General features: G+C 41.4%; 1 protein-coding gene across 5 annotated transcripts in view; it reads left to right on the top strand.

Annotated features, from left to right (window-relative positions):
• The window catches only part of OPHN1 (oligophrenin 1), a 594,537-nt gene extending 583,058 nt beyond the window's left edge, over positions 1-11,479 (top strand). For 4 of the 5 annotated variants that reach the window (XM_057538773.1, XM_057538771.1, XM_057538772.1 and 1 more), the window contains 4 exons: positions 2,084-2,249; positions 3,371-3,421; positions 7,182-7,223; positions 8,432-11,479. In XM_057538773.1, coding sequence (XP_057394756.1) covers positions 2,084-2,249; positions 3,371-3,421; positions 7,182-7,215 — 251 coding nt within the window. In that variant the 3' untranslated portion in view covers positions 7,216-7,223; positions 8,432-11,479. The remainder of the gene's footprint in view (positions 1-2,083; positions 2,250-3,370; positions 3,422-7,181; positions 7,224-8,431) is intronic. The other variant, XM_057538774.1, reaches the window with a different exon arrangement.
• Positions 11,480-12,716: the final 1,237 nt, after the last annotated feature.

The following is a 12,716-nucleotide window of genomic DNA, read 5'->3' as shown; positions in this document are numbered from 1 at the left end:
TGCCTTATATATTGAGGTGCTCCTATGTTGGGTGCATATATATTTATAATTGTTATATCTTCTTCTTGGATTGATCCCTTGATCATTATGTAGTGTCCTTCCTTGTCTCTTGTAACATTCTTTATTTTAAAGTCTATTTTATCTGATATGAGTATAGCTACTCCAGCTTTCTTTTGATTTCCATTTGCATGGAATATCTTTTTCCGTCCCCTCACTTTCAGTCTGTATGTGTCCCTAGGTCTAAAGTGGGTCTCTTGTAGAAAGTATATATATGGGTCTTGTTTTTGTATCCATTCAGCAAGCCTGTGTCTTTTGATTGGAACATTTAATTCATTCATGTTTAAGGTAATTATCGATATGTATGTTCCTAGGACCATTTGCTTAATTGTTTTCGGTTTGTTTTTGTAGGTCCTTTTCTTCTCTTGTGTTTCCCACTTAGAGAAGTTCCTTTAGCATTTGTTGTAGAGCTGGTTTGGTGGTGCTGAATTCTCTTAGCTTTTGCTTGTCTGTAAAGCTTTTGATTCCTCCATCGAATCTGAATGAGATCCTTGCTGGGTAGAGTAATCTTGGTTGTAGTTTCTTCCCTTTCATCACTTTAAGTATATCATGCCACTTCCTTCTGGCTTGTAGAGTTTCTGCTGAGAAATCAGCTGTTAACTTTATGGGAGTTCCCCTGTATGTTATTTGTCATTTTTCCCTTGCTGCTTTCAATAATTTTTCTTTGTCTTTAATTTTTGCCAGTTTGATTACTATGTGTCTCAGCGTGTTTCTCCTTGGGTTTATCCTGTATGGGACTCTCTGTGCTTCCTGTACTTGGGTGGCTATTTCCTTTCCCATGTTAGGGAAGTTTTCGACTATAATCTTTTCAAATATTTTCTCTGTCCTTTCTGTCTCTCTTCTCCTTCTCGAACCCCTATCATGCGAATGTTGTTGCGTTTAATGTTGTCCCAGAGGTCTCTTAGGCTCTCTTCATTTCTTTTCATTCTTTTTTCTTTAGTCTGTTCTGCAGTAGTGAATTCCACCATTCCGTCTTCCAGTTCACTTATCCGTTCTTCTGCCTCAGTTATTCTGCTATTGATTCCTTCTAGTGTAGTTTTCATTTCAGTTATTGTATTGTTCATCTCTGTTTGTTCTTTAATTCTTCTAGGTCTTTGTTAAACATTTTTTGCATCTTCTCTATCTTTGCCTCCATTCTTTTCCGAGGTCCTGGATCATCTTCACTATCATTATTCTGCATTCTTTTTCTGGAAGTTTGCCTATCTCCACTTCATTTAGTTGTTTTTCTGGGGTTTTATCTTGTTCCTTCATCTGGCATATAGCCCTCTTCCTTTTCATCTTGTCTATCTTTCTGTGAATGTTGTTTTCGTTTCACAGGCTGCAGGACTGTAGTTGTTCTTGCTTCTGCTGTCTGCCCTCTGGTGGATGAGACTCTGTTCCAGAATTCTTGATGGCTATCTGGATAGAATAATCCCAGTGTACAGTGCCACCAGCAATGTGTGCATGCATATGTTTCACCATATTCCATATTCCATGTTTCAAATGATTCCAGAATCATTTTTTTAAAAAATTATGTGTATTTATTTTGTACTGAGTGAGCTGGAAACTAGAGACATAGAGGCAGAAAGGTGAGTTTGGAGACTGCCACAATAGTTAAGGCTTAAGTGAGAAGAGACTAATTTTTTTGATGATGAATATAACAAATTTATCATCAAACGTTGACTAAGCACCTGCTATGTGCCAGTCACAGTACTAAACATATTACTACCTAAGTAAATCCTCTCAATGTCTCTGTAAGATAATATATTATTAGTCTTGATTATATCGTTGAGGAAACTGAGACTGAGCAAATTGATGTGACATACCCTAAGTCACACAAATATGAAGCTCCAGAGCTGAGGTTCAAACATAGACTTTCTGATAGGACAGCTGCTGGAAGAATATTTTTTTTAATCCAGAGTTGTTAGTTACCAAAAAGAAATGGGGACCAAGGGAGGTGGCCAAGATAGCTGCAATATTGGGTACCTGCTGAGGAGTAGTGTTCCATTTGGCTCACTGTCCAAGTTCTTGTTGTTCTCTTTTCCAGGAGACTCTGACAGTTTCAGCATAGTGCGGCCTCCAGGAGAAAAGCCAACCATCATCCGACCCCCAGTGAGGCCTCCAGATCCTCCCTGCCGGGCAACTACTACCCAGAAACCAGAACCAAAGCCAGATATAGTGACTGGCAATGCAGGGGAAATCCCATCGTCTGTGTAAGTAGGGTTGTTTTTCAACCTTGACCTAAAGCCCACCTTAGACCACTAAGAATGCTTTCAGGATCACCGTTATGGTTGTGAAGGGTGTACAATGCACAACTCCAGGGTATCATTCACTTCATAGTGTAGGGGACTGTTGCAGACCAGCTCTGTTCAGAGTGTTCTACTCAACACTTAAAGCTGGGAGATTTTTCCTAAAGCTGAGGTGTTTAAATCTTAGTACCCAATAGGAGACCCATTTTTCTTAGTCGCCCTGATCTCTCTAGGGTGATAAGATTACTGGCTGCTTTCATGCTTCTTTGCCTCTGGAAATTTGTTTTTCTTCTTATTACTACTGGTTTTAAAAGTAATTTAATGAACAGATTTGGTCATTTTACGTGTGCTTTGAGGCTTTTTTTTTTTAAAGAGAGGGTATGATTTTTAAAAATCTTCCAAAATGGCTCAGATTCTCCAGAGAGCCTCTTACAGGATAGTAGCAGAGCTAATATCCAACAGGCCTTCCTGAGGCTAGCCTGTAAGCCAAGGAATCAGGGATAGAGCCGCTAAGGTGGGGCCACAGCACCTCTCAGGGACCAGCTTTTCTTGGCCACAAAACTAGCCCGGCCGGCCTCTCCTCAGCCAGTGCCTGGGATCCCTCTCAGTATCCTGCCTCCTAGTGTTCCTTTTTCTTGTGTCTCTTATTTTCCATAATTGTAAAATTGAGAAAATAAGAAAAACAGAGCCTCTACCGTTTGGACTAATTAGCTAAGTGTATTTACACTTAGCCAAAATTGCCAAAATTACACTTAGCCAAAAATGCCAAAAATTATACTCTGAAACCAAGAACTTGTTTCACTTATTTCTCCCAAGAGTAGTCTGAATGGGCAACATACTTAGACCATTCTGAACCAAGGGGGAGCAAAGGGTATCAGCCATAGCCTTGGGGGTGCCTATGGTCTCTGAGCCATTTCACATTCTGATACTTGGGTTTATCCTCAGAGCGAGATCCTTTGCAAGCTAAGGCAGAGCCTGGCATTGGTGGCCTATCTGGTTCATATTTTCTTTTCCTTTCCATTGGCCATTGGTTCCCACACATATTCCAGAGCAACTCATGGGACTTGGTTGGCTTCTCTTTGCAGGGTGGCTTCCAGGACCAGGTTCTTTGAAACAGCTTCCCGGAAAACAGGAAGGTAAGAGATGCAGGTGACAGAAATGAAACCAAATCACTTTTTAATAAATATATCATGAGCATGTCATTTGCTCTCTTAACATTCTATTTTTCTGTTTCTCTGTAGCTCTGTCTCTTTCTCTCTGTCTGTGTTTGTTCCTTTCTCTCCCCCAACACTGTCTCTCTGTCTCCCTGTCTCTTACCCTGTGTCTCTGTCTTTGTCTCTATACCTGTCTGTCTCTGTGCCTTTGTCACTCTTGTCCATTTGTCTCTTTGAACACTGTTTCTTTCTCTGTCTCTGTAATTCTCAGTCTCTTTATGTCTCTCCTTGTGTTTTTCTACTTATATCTCTGTTTCTTTGTCTCTGTTTCCCTATCTCTTTGACTCTTTTTCTGTCTCTCTCCATGTCTCTCTTTCTTTGTCTATCTCTGTATCTGTTGTCTCTGCCTCTCTGACTCTGTCTTTCCATCTCTTTCTCTCTTTCTCCTCTCTCTCTCACTCACACACACACACATAGAGTACTCACATGCCAAGTGGTATTGCAAAAACTTTATGCTTGATGTAGGTCTAATTTTTTTTGTTAGTTTACTTATTTAGACCCTATTATATTCTAAAAGGGCAGCTGATAGGAATATATAGGAAGCAATATTCTAACATAAACAGCCTTAGAATAAGCATAGCCCTCATTTCAGAGGTAAACATTAGACTTAGGTGGTTGTTTTCGAACTGGCTGAATATATAAATCACCTGGAAAATTTTGAGGGAAAATAAAATGAACACAGATTCCTGCCTTCTGCTCTAGACCCACTAAAACAGAATCTCCAGGAGTAGGGCCTGGGAGTCTGGGTTTTTAAAATTTCCTTCCTTTATTTCTTTCTTCCAGTTAATTTGTTTTTAAAATTCCTCAAGTGCTGGTACAGGCTTTCCAAGGCCTATCATTTGGGACCCTTTAGACTAGAACACCTGGAGAAATGATTGCTTAGCCTTCAGGCACTCTTCTGTGAGTTTATTCAATGTTGCTTATCAGAGAGTTCAAAATTGTGCTTCCTGATGGGTGATAGGCATGTAACTCTTCCAGGTATTCAGTTAAAAGCAGAACAATGTGCCTTTACTAGCACTGGAGCTGGGATAGGTTTGACATCATCTAGTTAAAACTGTGGGACCTGACTCACCAGGACATGATTCTGAACAGCAGGTCACCCTAGTTCTGCTTGGCAGTCAGCCACAGGGAACTCTAGACTAGGCCAAATTCTCCTTAGACAATAATTTACCATTTATTCTACCATAACAAATGAAAGTGAGGTCAAAGCCCCAGATTTCTCTTACTGATAGAATGAAGATAAAGTTTTCACCTAGGACATTTTTAAAGCAGGCTTAATCAGATAGGCTTGAGGGAAAAAAAGAAAAACAGAAAGAGAGAGAATACTTTATATTCTTAATAAAGTATCTGCTTATGAGCAGGACTACTTCCTACTTCCTGGTGGTCCTTCCAAACTCCCTAGGATAAGCCATATGAGAATAAATACCAGGGAAATAGAATGAAGCAAACTAGAATTAACAGAATGAACTGGGCATATCTAAAGGAAAACTTTTTAGAGGAAGTGATATCTGAGATGGGGCTTGAAAGATGGGTAGAATACACTGAAAATGTGAGGGATTGATCTGTAGCTTTGGACAGGGAACCAAGGCATTGAGAGGGATACATACTAGGCATGAACAAAGTCCAACAGAATCTTTAAGGCAGCCTGACGTTTAATAGGGAAACTATAGCCAACCTGGTGTTGAAAGTGTGGAAAGATTGGTAACCACTGCCTGGGCTTTGTCATTTAGTGCTCAGGGAAGTCTTGGACCAACTGCAACATAGGGCACTGTGGTCAAAGCAGACACTTCAGGCTGGAGGACGACCTGACCAATCCTATGTCCAGGCCTCTGGAACCTAAATTTAATCCTGTTCCTTATCCCCAGATTCCATCTTGGCAGGATTGTGGGTAAGACCAAGGTGGGTACACCAGTCCTCCAATATGTAATAAGCCACCTTCCTAGGTACCCACAGGTTCCTCCCACTCAGCATCCACATAAGGAAAGCACCCCTTCTGTCTAGGCCCCGATTCTGTAACCACCACTTGCATCAGTGCACCTACATGCTGGCTACTGGTCAAGATTCTTAGACTAGCCACAGTCAATCCCATCTCATCTCTAATGAAAATGATCTGTTTAACCTTTTCTCTGCCCCTTTTTGCTTCCAGTTTGTACGCCTGACTCTATGTAACCTGACATTTGAATGACCTCACTTCTCATTCATCTCCCTTCTACAATACAACAATTAAAAAAATTAAAAACTCAAAAGAAAATGAGAAGTGGCTCATCAAGAAGAGAAGGGAGGGGAAGACATTTCAGTAAGGCAGAATAGCTTATGCAAGGCAGGTTCACAAAGTGATTAGTGTTCCACTTTGGCTAGAATGTGGGGGTGAGAAGAAGGAAGCTTAGCTAGAGTTGAGGCCAAGAAGATGGATTGGGGCCAGATTGTAAAGGCCTTATATGACATACTAAGGAGTTTGGTCTTTATTCTGTAGTCCATGGGGTGTCATGGAAAACTTTTCAGCATGACAATGCATATTCTAAGCTGCCTGAGTTATTTTAAAACACACACACACACATTCTGCTGGTAATGAGGAAGATAGTTGGGAGAGTAAAACCTGGAGGCAGGGAGACCAGTTAGGAGGCTAATCATCCTGGCAAGAGTTGATGAGGTCCTGATGTATGGCATTGTCAATAGGAATGGAATGAAAGGACAGACTTGAGGTAGACTCAGTAAGACCTTGCTGACTTTTCAAACATGGAGCATTGGAGAAAGATTAAGAGAGAAAAAAGTCTAACTTGGGCAGTTAGGTAGATGGTAGCAATAATTAATCATGGAGGAACAGGTTTTGTGGGAAAGTTTCTCTGCTCAATTTTGGACACAGTGTGTATGAAGACTCTTTGGGACATCAGATAGAGATGTCCAGTGGGTAACTGCAACTTAGACTAGTAATTGGGGCTGGATCTACATAGGTTTAGAGGTAGAACTGTTAAGTACAGCCACTGTACAAAGTTATAGGGGCATTCACATATACTACAATGTGAATAGTAACCTTGTGGGGGGGGGGTTCAGTATTTGATGGGGATTGAAATCATGGATGGGAATAAGATCACTCAGGGAGTAGGTATAAATAGACTTAAGAGAGAAGAGAAAAACAATGTTCAGGATATAGCCCTGGGGCAAGATGTTGTCTGGGATTTTCTGGCCAAATTATAGGGAGCTTGATTCTCCAGAATTGTCTCTTGCCTCCAACCATCCCCAGACAAGGCTACTTTAGGACCAATCTAAGCACATCAAGAGGCTGGTTTGGTCTTCAAGGCAAAGAAAGATTCATGTTTCACAAGGCACTTGCCTTCCCTCTTTGCCCTTTTCCCATTGGAGATAATCACAGAATGTAGTCTTTGGTCTTGGGCCAATTTCTCTGGTCTTCCCTTGCCTCCCATAGTATGGCACTCGAAGGATTGTGCTGGCACCTGAAAGATGTCTTTGTGTCTGGGATACTGGGCTCTCTAAATCTGGCAGAGAGGTAGCCCAACCTATAAGCATGGAGTGAGATGTTTTGAAACATCTGGATGGAATCACTTCCTCGTTTTTCAAATGGCCTAATTGCCACCGTCCTGGAAGGGTCACCCATCCACTTGCTTTCCTTTCCAGTTCTGATTTCTAGAGTCTTAGTGAAATGTCTTTCCTCCTTTACCCACAGTTCTCAAGGCAGACTTCCTGGAGATGAGAGTTGAGGCCTCAGGTATGTAGTATCCATCCCTGATTACAAAACCTTGTTACACATATACCTTCTTTATGAGATCTGAGTTTTTGAGGACTGGAGTGCCATGTAGGTCCAGAGGGTGGGAATTCACCTCCATGCCTCAGTTCACTACCCTGTAATTACTTGACCCTTAAACTTACTGCCTTTTAATTATGAGGCTCTCTGTGTTTTAAGTTTCCTTTCTTTCTTGCTCAGCCAAACTACAGTATAGTTTTACAAATTGCCTTTGAATCAAGGTCATTAGGAATCCTAAATCGTGACATTTTGGGCAATTACATTTCCTTCTCTGGGCCTCAATTTCCCAATATGTAAGATGAAGTGTTTGGAACCTTTTAACTCTGACATCCTTTGGGTCTATAAGAATATCAGTAACCTCTCATTTGATATTATAGCAGGTCCCAAGAGTCTACCTTAGTAACTGTAGGGGAACTTCATTCCTTCAGATCAAATCACAATTTCAGTCTTACCCCTTGAACCTTCATCCTTAGTTCTTTATATTTATCTAATGCAAAGCATTTTCACGTCCATTATATCATTTAGTCCATATCAAATGCCAGAAATAGGGACGTTAATGTGTATTTTCACTCAACAAATAAAGGAACTGAGGTTCAGAGGGGATAAGTAACTTACTGAGATCACCAGAACCATGGAGATCATGGAAATTTCTTTCTCTACTAGGAGTTCTGATTGACAATCAGATTGCTGGCATGACATGAACCAATACACACATAAATCAGATCCAGGTATCTGGAGCAGAGCTTTCCATGTACTCCTCAGCCTTCCTTTTCTTCATATCACTGCCAGTCCTCAGAGGTCTATGGGTAGAAAAGCATTTTCTTATCAGCTCTCATGAAGGTGAAGTCCCAGTAAAAGGAAGTTTGGAGTTATTGTAGGGCCATAAAGGCAGTGGCCATTCAGCAAGGTGGGTAATCTCAGAGGTATCAGGCATCTGTGTCTTCTGTAGACTTTTTGGGGATTAGAGTTCAGGCTTAAGGCACACAGTTTCAGCCCTGATTTTAGCACCGTATTAGGACAGTTTCATGGGATCTGAGTTATAAGGGCCTTTTTCTACCCAGCCGCTATTGCTCGGAAGATTAGCTACCTACCAAGAGAGGGCCTACTGCTCAGTGGCTGTTAAGTGTTTAACCAGTCCTAGCTAATTCCTTACTCTCTTCTTTCCCTTTCAGGTTTTAAAAGCCTTGGCCTCAGGGGACCCTTTCCAGGTTCTAGAAGAGTCTTCTTCAAACCCTTGTGTGCTGAAGAGCAGATCTTTCCTGGCCCTGCACCTTCAGGCTCTGGGATGCTATAAAATAAGGGACACACGTCCTAGACACAAGTTTATTTCTCCTTTGTATTCTGTCTTCATTCCCTCAGAAGGTCTATCTTGAGCTCCTATAAGACTGTGAATGGCTGAACTCCCTCAAGCCAGACTGCAGAAACCAAGCTATCCACCGACCTGAGTCGAAGAGAGGAGCTCAGTTTTCAACTCTGCTCTGAACTTCCTGCCTTCTCAAAAGGCCACCTAGCTCTGAAAGATTTGGGACTAAAGATTTATCTCAGAAGTCTTACCCTGAACCAGAAGTTACTTGAGTTGGGTCCATTGCTTACCTTGGAAGTAGGGGAGTAGGAATGTTTGCTGAACTTTCGAGACTCTTAATATGTCTCTTACTGAGGATATGGACCCTGGTGCCAGTTTGGAGCTTTGGCGCTGTAATATATTGCCAAGAATGTGTCTGCTCTTATGGGACCAGACAGAATGAGTGATGCCCCCACAATCCCTCCAAGTGGACTCAGGCCTTCCTGCTTTTGCATACAGCCGCTTAGGACAAATCTGCAAAGCATGTTTTACATGTCAAAGCCTAGGTCTGTTTGAATTATTCCTCCTCCTGTTTTCTCCTGACAGCTTCCTTTCCAAGCAATCAAGAAAGAAACAAAAGCTGAAGACAGTTCTTTTAAAAAAGGCAGACTGTGTTTGTTCTGCAGGAGTTCCATTTTTGGGTCAAATGCTGGGGAGAATTGTTAAGATGGATTGAGGCCAGGCAGTTGTCACTGTTGCTTCATGTCTGCCTTATGCAGATAAGCTGTTTTATCACCTGAAAGAAACAGTTCTTAACCCAATATCTGTGGATTCAGGAACTTCATAAAGCCTCTGAAATGGTATGCCTTTTCAATGTGCCTTTTCTGAGGAGATGGTCCATAACATTCTAGTGAATTTCAAATTGGGCCTGTGACACAATAAAGGTTAAGAACCACAGCCTTTGAGGTAAAAGACTCTTTTTATGACCTATAAAATATTTGATTAGAAAGGCCTTTCAGAATTATTTAGTCTAACTCCTTAGTTTACCGTTGGGGAAACTGAGGCAGAGCAAGTTAGCAGCCATGTGTAAACAAGATACCACATCCCTGGGCACCTACACAAGGTTCTTTCCATTACACCATGCTTATCTAGCAAGGGGCCTTATGATTGGTCGCTTTAATGGCCATCATTTTGAGGATCTGGCTTTTACCCTCTTTCTTGGGCCACACATATTTGCCACCAAATGGGACTTCCAGACATAAGCTCCTGGTCTTCCTCATTTGCTATTTCAATCATTGGAAAGGAATTAAAACACAGTTAGTGTAGTGAGTCAGAAATCTGACGAGTAGACATTTCTGATTCCTGTTTGTTGAAGAGAAGCTGCTGGAGAAAGTGTCATCTCTTGTTTCCACACAGGTGCCTTGGCTTTAGGGTGGGCTTTAAGATAGCCTGTCTTTAGGGTCTGTGTAATTATAATGTGGTCCAGTGTGAGAGAAAGGACTTTCCTATTGGACTCTTATAGCCAGGCCCCACTAGTGCACTGACTATAGTACTGAGAAAGAAGCATAGACATGGGGAGAGGGGAGGCGAGAGAGAGGGTAAGGGAGAGGGAGGTGAGAAAGAGAATGCACCCATGCCCAAACCAACTCTGAGATGCCTTTGGAACAGTGTTACTGAAAGGCAATAGCTACTTTCAAGATTGAACTCTAAATATGGCTTATTGATGAGTTAGTAACATGTAAGCTAAACACACTGAGAGCCTTTGTGGAAGTAATTGAGTAGCAATTTGATGACATTCTTAATGACGATGTACCCAGGTGGCCATATTGAACTCTCAGCTCTACCCAGTCTCAAAGGCAAAGTTGCTAAAAAAAACCAGGAGAAAGTAAGCCAAGTGGGCACCATTCTACCTGCTGCTCACCCTCAAAGGGAATCTCTGTGAGACCTACTAGCCTCACTCAGGAAGTACTCATTGAGCCACAGTCTCAGAGCTGTGGCCTCTCTGCTCTGTCCCATTAGATGACTAGCTAAACAAAGCAGGTGTGCAGATTTTAGCCACAGAAGCAGTGGCCAATGGGGCCTCAGTACCTTTGAAGATATTAGAGACATGATTTCACTCTGGTTTCCTTGGGGGGAAATTCCACAGTCACCGCTACAAATATTGAGAGGTTATTGAGAACCAGAGAAAGCCACCACAATTCCAGTAGAATATGTGTCCCAGAAATGTGGCTGTGAGATTGCTCTGTGTTTCCTGGGACACAGATCTTTAGGCCTGGCCTAAAGAGTTGGGATCACCAGTCTGACTGGAAGCCAAGGAGCAGTGCCTGGCTGGCTCTACCCCTGCCCTGGGCTATACCCAAAGAATGAACCTCAGCACCTACCCTTTTGTTCTCTGATTTAAAGAGCAAAAGCTTCTGTGGAATGAGACTGGCTTGTCCTAGGCTTGATGGATGGATAGTCATTCAGAAGAGGCTATGGGAAGGGGGTGATAATTGAAGCGTGTCAATTGTAGGAAATTATCTGCATACCTCGGCCAGCAGGTAGGAGAAACTGGCAATGGATGAACTGTAAATGTTGAGCTGTCAGTGATAACATTTATTAAGCACCTACTAAGTGCTAGATGCTTCATATACATTATATCATTTAGTCCCTACAATAATCATGCAAGTGGATGCTATCCTCCTCATTTTACAGATAAAGGATTTATGACCCAGCAGGCTAAAATTAACTGGCTCAAGGTCACACAGAAAGTAAATAACAGAATTATTATTCTAATCCAGCTTTCTCTGACTCTGCACTCCATGTTGTTTTCCCTTTGCCATATAAAGGCCATAATACTGGAGCTGACCTACTTAACAAAATATTAAAAGGCAAGTATTTGAGGGGAAGGAGGGGATGAAGGTCCAGTTTACAGGGGAATAAAAACTGGGCTGAAAGAGATTTCTGAGTTATGTTTTCTCCTCACCTTCAGAATGCCCATTTGATAATGTCTTAAAACGGATCATTTACTTTTACCTTGTGACATGAAGGATTTATATTTTAGTTGGTAGTTGTCAAGTCCTTGGCTTAGCTGTTTTTCAAAGAGAAAAAGGTCCTTGTATATGTCTGTTACTTCACCAAGGTTCTAGCATGTGCAGTTTTACCCCAAGAGACGGGCGGCATCCACACATGGTTTGAGAAATAGAAATGGTCTTGGTGCTTCTGCAGGACTTGATGCCTTGGGATCAAATCCCTATTAAGGGTTTTCTGTGGTGATGATAGCAAAAGTTAAGAAATGATTTAGAATAATAAATATTATTGATGTTTTTGTTTAAAAAAAGATGGAGTGTGTTGCCCAGCCACTGAGGGGCAAAACTCAGCATCCAAATTGAGTAATAAAGTGGTGTCATGTAGAGTATTTCTAAAATAAGTTGCAATTGTGGGAAAGAATCCTTCCCTTTTCAAGAAGTTCCTTAATTCTGTAATAGCTAGAACAAATAAAGTAATAGAAGTATTTCTGTGACTAGAAAAATTGCTTTTGAGAGAATGTAGATCAATGATACTATTTTTAATGTGGCTACAGACAAATGGCCTTGACACATTACAAGCCCAGAAAAAGCTTCAGAAGCATTTAAAAATTTCAGAGAAAAGCAAGATACCTTGAAGAGATGTTTTTGAAGAAAAACCTTCATTTTCATAGGGAAAAGAATCACTTGATACCAAGGACATTAATAGATGCTAGAAAGACACATTTGTGAAATACATATGTAACATCAGAAGAAAAAGAATTAGATCCTGGGGTCCATTAATGTGACTTTTAATAAAGTATGCAGACTGTCTAGTATTAATGGCCTCCACCTACAGTTTTGTCATGGAAACAATCTTTGGGCATATTTTGCATGATCCACTGCTCATGTTGTCTTCTGCAATTCTAAGGAAATGTAGGCCCAGCATCTTTTTGTACCTAGGCATCTCCATCTACAGTCTATTTTGCACCAAGCCCAGTTATTCCCTGAGGCCTCACAACATCATTGTGTGGCAGCTGACAGCCCCATTCTACAGATAAGGAAACTTGAGGCTAAGGAAGATGAGAAATGATTTGCCCAATGTCACACAGTTAGGGATTGATAGAAACCCAGGACTAGAAGCTACAGGGCCGTTCCTGTTTCTAATACACCATACTACCTCCAGTGGTA

This window comes from Balaenoptera acutorostrata, chromosome X (assembly GCF_949987535.1).
Source record: "Balaenoptera acutorostrata chromosome X, mBalAcu1.1, whole genome shotgun sequence".
Taxonomy (NCBI): domain Eukaryota; kingdom Metazoa; phylum Chordata; class Mammalia; order Artiodactyla; family Balaenopteridae; genus Balaenoptera; species Balaenoptera acutorostrata.
Note: the sequence above shows the minus strand (reverse complement) of the source record. Positions and strands in the feature narration are given on the sequence as shown.